Genomic DNA, 10,180 nt, shown 5'->3' with positions numbered 1-10,180 from the left:
ATAAGATAACTGGAGGAAAATATTTTTAAAAGTAAGACCAAAAAGCATAGCAATGGAGAAAAAGGTTAATAAATTAAATTAAAATTTAAAACTTTAAGTCATCAAAAGAAATTATAAAAACAGTATAAACACAGGCCATGGAAGGGGGAATGTATTTGTAATGTCTATCACTGAACAAAAAGGGCTTGTATTAGAAATATGAAAAGAATTAAAAAAAAAAAAAAAAGTTTTCCTCTGTTCCCCAGGCTGGAGTGCAGTGGCACGATCGTAGATCACTGCAGCCTCCAACTTGTGGGCTCAGGCCATCCTCTGTCCTCAGCCTCCCAAGTAGCTGGGACAACAGGTGCATGCCACCACGCCCACCTCTGAAAAGAATCTTACAATTAGTAGGCAGACAACACAATAATGATATTTGAATAGGCATTTCACAGAAGGCAAGGTTCAGTAAATACATGAAATGATACTCACTAATCACCTCGTTGGGGAAATGAAACACAAACCACAATGAAATATTGCTACACCCACCAGATTGGTAGTCCAACTATACCATTGTTAAAATCCAACAATACCAAGTGTTGATGAGGAGGTGGAGCAACACAGCTCTCATACACTGCTAGTATTAATAGCAGTGTAAATTTAGTACAATCACTTTGGAAGAGCTTGGCATTTTCTGATAAAGTTGAAGATATACATATTCATTGACCTAGCAATTTGAATTCCTAAGTGCGTATCATAGAGAAAAGCATGCTAAGGTACATTAACTTACCTGTACAAAATATTCACAGCACTGTTGTTCTTAATAGCCTGAACTGTCCACCAAGAGTAAAATGGATAGATTATGGGTATTTTACAATGAAAATTAACTTCAGTTACATGTAAGAACCAAGATGAGTCCACAATATTGAAGGAGAGAAGCAGGACACAAGAATGCATGCAGTATGACTCAGTTTATACAAACTGTACAACCAGACAACACTAAACCATAGTGTTTATGGCGAGCATTGGCACACTTTGTCTTAAAGGCCAGATAGTAAATATTTTAGACTTAACTGCCACATAGTCTCTGTTACAACCACAGCTCCTTAACTCTGCCACTGTAGTGCAAAATCAGCCCTTGGATAGCCAAGGCTGTGCTCCAGCAAGAACCAACCCCAAGTTTATGGGTACATGTATTTGAGATAAAATGACTTTTTAAAGGAAGGGGATGGGAGGAAGGAAATGTTAACCATTGAAGACTTTTGTTTGTTTTTTGGAGACAGGATCTAACTTTATTGCCCGGGCATGAGGGCAGTGGTATGATCAAAGCTCACTGTAACCTCAAATCCTGGGCTCAAGTGATCCTCCTGCCTCAGCCTCCCAAGTAGCTGAGAATACAGGCATGTACCACCACACCCATCTAATTTTTAAAATTTTTATAGAGACAGGGTCTCGCTGTCTTGCTCAGGCTGGTCTTGAACTTAGGACCTCGGACGATCCTCCTGCCCCAGCCTGCCAAAGTGCTAGCATTACAGGCGTGAGCCACCATGCCCAGCCTAAGACAGGCGTTTAAAGGGGGAAGAGGTTTACGATCAGGGTAAATGAGGACTTACAGGATACTAGCAGTACTTTTGTGTGGCTTGGTGGAGGTTGCCTAGGTATTCGCTTTACCTTTTAAATTCTGTGTGAAAATTGTACAATAAGTTGTATGTCACAATAAAATAAGTTTTAAAAAATAAAAATTGTCAGTGCTTCCTTAAATGGTTGTTAATTATTAATGTGTATTTTTTTAGTTTGCATTTGAATTGTTCTGCTTGTTTTCTGAAATTTTTGTCAAAGAAATACTCCTAAAAGAATTTAAATAGTAATGTAAGGCTATTGTCTTACATATGACTTATTTTTAAATCCCATAAACATTTAATTTAAATAAAAACAAAATATAGAACACTACTACTTTTGATTAATAATGGAGATGTGAACACTAGGTAATGTATGTTAGAGGCTTGGATAGTTTGCAGTTACCATCACCGAAGTATTGACGCTGTCCTCTTTCTTTCATTCACAGGCTCAGTAGACGAAGGCGTGACCGAGGGATTACCTACGCTTCAGAGCACTTCCAGCACTAATGCTCATGCAGATGATGATGATCGGTTAGTACTAACAGAGCAAGTAATTCTCTTGTAAGGGTTAGGCTTACAACTCTAAATTCAAGCATTTTATCTCAGAATAGCATAAGAAGTTTGCATCATCACATTATAAGTTAGAGCCCCTATCCAGGACTTTAGTGGCATTTCCAAAATTTGCTTTAAATAGTATATATATCCGGGGTTGGCAAACTGTGGGCCAGAGGCCAATTCCAGCCCACTGCCTTTGTAAATCAAATGTGACTGGAACACAGCCACACTCATCTGTTGGCATACTGTTTGTGGGTAGACCATTCTCCCCTCTGTGTGCTACATTCTGGCCACACTGACCGTTCAGTTCCTGGAACAGCACGACCACCAGTCTGAAGCAGCCCCCAGTCACTAGTGCATCCTCCTCTTTTAATCCTCTGCTCTGATAACTGATTATTTATTTGTCTCCTCACTGAATATGGGTTCCACCAAATAACTGAATTCCTCCTCAGAGAGTCCAAGACACTCTTAAAAACCTTACTTGTTCAAAACTTGAAGGATTAAAGGTATTCAAACAAGTTTTCTTCTTTTTTTGCAGGGGAGACATGGTCTCTCCTGTCACCCAGGCAATCCTCCTGCCTCAGCCTCCTGAGTAGCTGGGACTACAGGTGTGCATCACCATGCCTGGCTAATTTTTCTGATTTTTGTGGAGATGGGGGTCTCTTGCTCACGCTCCTCCCGAACTCCTGGCCTGAAGCAATCCTCCCGCCTTGGCCTCCCAAAGTGCTAGGATTAAAGGCGTAAGCCACCATGCCCAGCCTATTTTTCTTTAATAGTTAAACCTGGTAGAGGAGGTTATGAACCAGAATTATTTGAATAAGTTACTAAAAGTATAACACGCAGAAATGTGCCTAGGCTCCTTAATTTCAAGTATTAATCAGGTCATGTGTTCTAGATGAGATACTGTGCTGAGTAGTGGTGATATAGACATGAAATGTGTGGCCCTTTTCCCTCAGGGAGCCAAGTCAATTTTGAGGGAAGGAGAGGGATTGAAGATAGACAAGTAAACAGGCAATCATAAGTGATGTGCAGAGAGCTCTGTTGCTCTGCATAGGAGGGTGCCTACCTGAGTCACCAATAAATCAAAGAAGGCTTCCCGGAGGAACATGTGACTTTTTAGCTACATTTTGTAAAATGAGTGGTATTTGATACAGGGCAGTGGTCCCCAACCGTTTTGGCACCAGGGACTGGTTTCATAGAAGACAGTTTTTCTGTGGACCAGGCTGGGGTGGGTGGGGAGCAGAGCTCAGGCAGTGCTCAGCCCAGTTTCTAACAGGCCATGGACTGGTACCCAGGCCTTGGCCCGAGGGTTGGGGACTGCAGACATAGGGTATGTTTGGGCAGTATGACAAGAAATGAGGCTGGAAAGAGGTACATAGAGCTCAGATCGTGAGGAGTCTTCTATCCCTTACAAAGGGGTTTAGACTTTATTCCAGAGATAACGGCCATCGCAGCGTTTCAGACCCGGGACCGATGTAATCGGAGAGATCGCTAGAATGCAGCGTGAGAAGGGTAGGTTGGGGGGTGTGGAGCTAAAAGGAGAGCACTGTTGATTCGGACTTGTATTAATGAGGGCCTGAATTAAAGCAGTAGTTGGAAGTAAAGAATTAGTGAGATCGAGGATATCTAAGGTGAGATAGTTTATGAAATGTTCTATGGTTGTGTGTCCATGCTAAATTTAAGATGCTAGACATTTTGGACAAAAACATTATTCTTCATATTGTTATAAATAAAATTTGTAATCTAACAATTAAACTGCTTCAAAAAGTCTTTAAGTTTTTTTATGTCCTGTTTCTTTAAAGTTTATCTATTGAAATGTTTATTTAACTTAAAAATCAGAGCCTGGTTGCCTTCTGTGATCTGTTTTTTTTAGATTGGAAAATGTTCAGTATCCCTACCAACTCTACATTGCTCCTTCTACCAGCAGTACAGAACGACCAAGTCCAAATGGTCCAGACAGACCTTTTCAGTGTCCGACCTGTGGGGTGCGATTCACCCGCATTCAGAACCTAAAACAGCACATGCTCATCCACTCAGGTAATGGCATCTTCCCTGTTGTTGCATAAATGAGCATGCTAAAACATTTTATTTTGGAATCCCAGTTCAAATAAAAAAACGGTTGCTTCTGAGTTAAAAACAAAACAAAACTCTGGGAAGTCAAACGAGAACAGATTAGCTTAGGTCTCTTGGTGAAATGGTGCAGGGTCCGAAAACTATTTGCTTGATTCATTTGCCACAGGCATTGAGTATTCTGGTAAAAATGTAGAGGTAATATGTAACGTGTAAGTTTATATATAAAGGTATTGGATATATTAGGTGTGTGTATATATGTGAGATAGAGAAGCACAAACGCAGATGGTAAGAAAATGGGGTTAAAAGGGTATGTGTAGCTGTTCTTTGTACTGTTCCTGTAATGTCTCTGTAACTTTGAAATTATTTCCCAATAAAACTTGTTTTTGAAATTTTAACATTTTCTTATTAATTTAATTCTATAATCCTAAATCTCTCTGTGTCCTCATGAGTCAGCTTTGTATTTTTTTTAATATAAGAGATTTTGGATAGATGCGTAGAAGGGATTTGAAACTTCAGCTCAGCGATCACACGGGGTGACGGGATTCCTGTGGGCAAAGCACTGACCTCTGGGGTGAGACCTTGCCGCTGGTTCAGCCACGTCAGCGTCTCATCTTCCCCTTGACACGACGGGCCTTGCAGTCCCTGTCCTGGCACCAATTCATGTGACTTCGCTGAAGCTACAGATTGTGTTTTGAAGAGTTTTTAAATTTTTCCCCAAAACTGTGATAATGAATTTGAGGAGATGATTAATATACTTTATAATTCACTTACTGATTGGTCAGTATTACATTAAATACTCAAAAAGCCAGTCTGTGAAATGACGGTTCTATTTACATTCAGAGACGTTAGGATTCTCCTTTTCTCTTCTCATTTCTCTCTGAGATAGGAATGGAGAGTAGGTCCTGATCGTTTACACATCTTTTCAACATAAATGTCTCTAACTTTAATGAAATGAAACAATAAATGCTGTCACGTTGGGATTTTGGTTCTGTCCACATACTGTGGTTAAATTGTATTTTGAAGTTAGCAAAGTAAATGATTTAGAAGAGTATTCAAAAATCACCTGCAGCGTACATCACCTCGTTTGCCTCCCTCCCCCTGCCTTTTTTTATATCTTTTCTGTTTTAAGCACTTGAGACTTTTCACATATTCTGTACCTTTTCTTAGGTATTTAATTAGAATACATTTTTGCTGGTAGTTTTTATCTTTTCAAATTATCTATTACTACAACATTACAGTTAGAAATTTGTCATGTCTATGACCTTTCAGTTTATTTTGTTTTTAAATGACATTTTGTTTTGCTTTGTGTTACAGGAATTAAACCATTTCAGTGCGACCGCTGTGGGAAAAAGTTCACCAGGGCTTACTCGCTAAAGATGCATCGCCTCAAGCACGAAGGTAAACGCTGTTTCCGGTGCCAGATATGTAGTGCCACTTTCACTTCCTTCGGGGAATATAAACACCACATGAGGGTTTCCCGGCACATTATCCGCAAGCCTCGGATTTACGAGTGCAAAACATGTGGCGCCATGTTCACCAACTCTGGAAATTTAATCGTGCACCTGAGGAGTCTGAACCATGAAGCATCAGAGCTAGCAAACTACTTCCAGAGCAGGTGAGGTGCACAGCGAAAACCCATCCAGGAAAACTGCTTTCTAAACTCTCTTTTCCTGCTTTCAGGGCAGCCTGCTGTGTTTTTTCATCAGGTTGCCAGCTAGTCAATCAAATTTGTGTTAAATTCCCACTCTCCGTACTCTGATCTCCTGATCTGATGAAATTTTGCTGAATCTATAAAATTACAAATACTTCATAGTTGGTGTTAAAAATATTTTTCTACAGAAGTAAACTATTCTCTTAATTTTTTTTAATAATATAAGGTTAAAGTAATCCTATAGTGGATCTTAAATTAATCTTATTGGAAAATATATCATGTCAGATGATACTTAGTGATGTTGCATTACTTCAGACTCTGAATGTTAATAAAATTCTTGACCACTTCTCTCTTTTTTAAAATTCTATGTAAAGTAATATCCATTCACCAATAAGAAAAATTTTACCAGCACCTATAATGGATATGATTGTTTCGATCAAATGAAGTCTTTCCTATTTTCTTTCAGTTTAGAGCTCCATGCTTTTAATATTAATAATTATAATAGAGTTACCTTTCTGACTTACAGGATATGCAAGGAAATCAGGTTCTAGTTGTAGCTCTCCCACAAACAGCTACTGTTTAAGCATGTCACTTTATAGATGCAGAAGCTTGAAACTTAGAGAAAAATAAAATGTAAGCTTTATACAAGATGGTTTCTAAGGCCCCCTTTAGATATAAAACTCTATTGTCTATTTTTTAATACTTTGTAAGAATTATTCGTCTGTAGGAATCTTTAGTTTCATATAAAATGAAATTTTTCTAAATTCTTGCATTTTAAATCACCTTTATTTTTCAAATTGTTTTTTTTTAATTTAAGAGATGGGATCTCAGCACGTTGCCCAGGCTGGAGTACAATGACTATTCATAGGGCACAATAATAGCACATACGGCCTTCAACTCCTGGGCTAAAATGATCCTCCTGCCTCAGCCTCCTAAGTAGCTAGGACTACAGGTACACGATGATGCCTGGCTTAAAACCTCGTTTTTAAGTAAATTTCAAATTATTCCTGCATAGATTTTGTTTTTCCCTTCAAACCAGACATTCATTTGATTAAATGCAATCATTTCTCATTCTGAATGTGTGGTTGTCATATCACTAACCCTAGACCGTACATACCATGGTCAGCACAGTTTGTTCAGGACCGAAATGGCGTTCCAGTTTACCACTCATGTTGTCTGTACCTTCCCATTACAGAACCCGTAGCCTCCATTCCTCTTGTCTAACACTTGAAGACATTTTAGAAAATATAACATAGGACATTCTAAATTGTATTGCAGATGAGCAGGTTTTAATTTTTTAATTAATACTGAACAACTTATAAAATAACCTTCTAAACTCTTATTAAGTGTATTAATTATTGGCAATTCTAGTATAATGAACTTTTTAGTTCAGTAATAAAGATTTAAATAAAGCATCTAAGACTTGTTTCATATGTTTATTGTTTTAACTACCAAAAATGTTTATAGTAGAAAATTGTAAAATACAGAAAAATATAAAGAAGAAATTTAAAATCTTTTCTGATCTCACCACTTGGGGAAAGTATCCACTGTTGATAAATTTGGTATATTTTACTGTCCATGTTCCCTGTGGGGATCAATAATTAAGTGTTTTTTTAAGGATTAACATGTAACCAATCTCAGGGCATACATTTTCTAATTCAAAGGCAATTTATCACTATTTTCATATACCAAATCTAATAGGATGCACATCTTTGTATGCTAGATTATGTATATGGTCATTTCTGCATAAGGACTTAGTTTCTTAACTAACTTATATCCAGTTAGTAATAACAAAGCTAGGTTTATAAACCTCTTACTTAGTGCGTAACCAAGAAAAGCGAAGCATTTAAGTTAACTCAGATGATCTTTGCTTAAGTGAGCATGCTGCATTTGTTTTACGTATATGAACTCCTCTGCATAGAGCAAAAAAGGCTATTTAGGTGTCCAAAGTTATAGTGAAAGTGATAATCCGATGTACTGGTGGTAGGGAGAATTGGATACACTTTGGTTTTAATGGATGGCTTTTGTTCATATTTAGTAAAGTTTATAAGTTGAAAGTTCCTCAGTTTGAACTTAAATTGAAGACTTAGTGAAATGATAAGTGCCAATCCTGTTTTACAGATCAGAACTTTTTATTGTAGCTTATCTATCACTGGTGTGAAAATTAATATTATATTTCATCCTTTGCCTCTTATCTAGTGATTTCCTAGTACCGGACTACTTAAACCAGGAGCAAGAAGAGACCCTTGTTCAGTATGATCTTGGAGAACACGGTTTTGAAAGCAACTCCTCTGTTCAAATGCCTGTAATTTCGCAGGTCTCCTCGACCCAGAATTGTGAAAGCGCTTTCCCCCTGGGGTCTCTCGGTGGGCTGGCAGAGAAGGAGGAAGAAGTGCCAGAGCAGCCAAAGACCAGTGCTTGTGCTGAGGCCAGCAGAGATGACCCCCCGAAGTCAGAGCTGTCTTCTATAACTATCGAGTAATTTCGTGGTTTGGCTTCATGTTTGGTTTTTGGAAAGTGCCTGTGCTTGGTCTTGTACATTTAATTTAAATTTTTAAACAACAAAAAAGGGGGGGGTGGGAAAGAGTTTCCCTTTTTACTTTATAAGCCCTGCAACTGATGTTTTATTTTTCATAACTGAGAGATTGCTTCTGTAAGTACACAGTAACATAACGTTGAAACATCATAGAAACTATGGACTTAAGGAGAACCAGTTGACTTTAAAACACATACCGGTTTCTTCTTCCATTGTTAAAGGTAGACTAACAACAGATCATTAGGTAGAGAAGGAATCAGGTGATCATTGACCTTCCTGAGATGAAAGGATACTCAAGAAACAGATTAAACAGAATTTACAAATGGCCTGGGTAGATATTTACTACTACATACAGGACGCTGTACAATACTTTGTTGAGCCTGTTGTTTTTGAAAGTATTTATGGTAAGCTTTCTTAAAAATTATTAGGGCAAATACTTCTGAAATGCAGCATACTCTTTTAAACTTTGTGGTTTCTGTTATGATTTTTCATGGTGAAAATTTGGTATTGAGAGAGGCATTCCCTATACTTTATAGTACTACTCCAAAGGCCAAGAAGCATGATTGAGAATAGTCAGGCTATGGATGAAATGACCAGGAATGGAGAATGAAGTATGTAAATCTCAGCTCCATGGGAACTTTTTAAGTATTGCTTTTCTGACTAAAATTGATGTTTACCTGGTCTTTGAATGTAATGCCTGATTCACTATGTCATTGCCCAAGTCAGTTTTCCTCTTACCCCATCACCAGTATGTTTTCTTGCATATACTGGTGTGCTACCATATAAAGGAAAAATATTGGAGATATTCTATATTTTATATATAGGTTTATGTATTGTTGGGGGTGTTTTTATTGTGTTGTTTTGGACAAAATAAAGAATTCACTATTGAGGCTACATTCTTAACCCAAGTAAGATTGTTTACAAAATTCCATATGACAGCGATACATTGTACTTGTTCCAAGATATTTTTAGACATTGTTAAGTTTATTAAAAGCAGTTACTATAGTTTTTACACAATGTAAGCAATATGTCAAAGATGAGAAGAGCCTATAAAGTGATCGTCTACAACTCATAAATCTGTTTTGGGAAAATTGCTAAGACTAATGAAAAACTAAAAACCTTAAATTAATGAGTATCACCTTTTCTGCTGCTAAAAATATGAAACTTTGTGATTTATAACTCCAGACTTGGGTATACTTTTTATCTGGTGCCATTAAAACATCTCTAATCTTGATCTTAAATATTCATGAGTCCATGAATGATAGATAAACTTATGAGAAACTTTTTTTTATGGAGATACTCAAAGCTCAATAATTATGAAAGCACTTGATTGGATTACAAAAGAGAAACAAAATATAGTTCTTTAGTCAAAACACAAGATCTGAATTTTGTTCAGGTGCTAGACCTTAATATACTTTTTAAATCAAAGTGATTATTTCCTTTTTAAAAATTGGCTAACTCTGTAATTTCTTTTTCCCTCCATAAATGTAAAGAAAGGGAAAGTAAACTCATTAGGACATTTTTAGGTTAAGGTTCTTCCTGTCTCTGTCCATATTCTGATTTCCTTAACTTATGTCCAGTCTTTACTTTACTCGTGCACCTGTTTTTTACCCATTTGCTCCCAAACACAGATTGGTTACCTTCTGGAAAATTAGCTTGCACAGATTATGATGAGGCTTCCACCACTTACTGATAGGGTTCAATTATTTTCTGCAGTAGACTCGGATACTTATTATAGTACTGCTGTGTCTCAACTGGAAAGATCAGGAA

General features: G+C 37.4%; 1 protein-coding gene across 3 annotated transcripts in view; it reads left to right on the top strand.

Moving 5' to 3' along the window:
- Positions 1-9,304, top strand: part of ZBTB44 (zinc finger and BTB domain containing 44) — a 47,446-nt gene extending 38,142 nt beyond the window's left edge. The window contains exons 3-6 of one of the 3 annotated variants that reach the window (XM_012644309.1): positions 2,042-2,126; positions 4,078-4,187; positions 5,538-5,838; positions 8,074-9,304. In XM_012644309.1, the coding sequence (XP_012499763.1) occupies positions 2,042-2,126; positions 4,078-4,187; positions 5,538-5,838; positions 8,074-8,356 (779 nt within the window). In that variant the 3' untranslated portion in view covers positions 8,357-9,304. Of the gene's footprint in view, positions 1-2,041; positions 2,127-4,023; positions 4,188-5,537; positions 5,839-8,073 lie in introns of all 3 variants that reach the window. The other 2 variants (XM_012644310.1, XM_012644308.1) reach the window with 2 other exon arrangements.
- Positions 9,305-10,180: the final 876 nt, after the last annotated feature.

Source organism: Propithecus coquereli, unplaced genomic scaffold (genome assembly GCF_000956105.1).
Source record: "Propithecus coquereli isolate 6110/MARCELLA unplaced genomic scaffold, Pcoq_1.0 Scaffold209, whole genome shotgun sequence".
Taxonomy (NCBI): domain Eukaryota; kingdom Metazoa; phylum Chordata; class Mammalia; order Primates; family Indriidae; genus Propithecus; species Propithecus coquereli.
The sequence above is the reverse complement of the archived record's forward strand: the minus strand, read 5'-3'. Positions and strand labels throughout refer to the sequence as shown.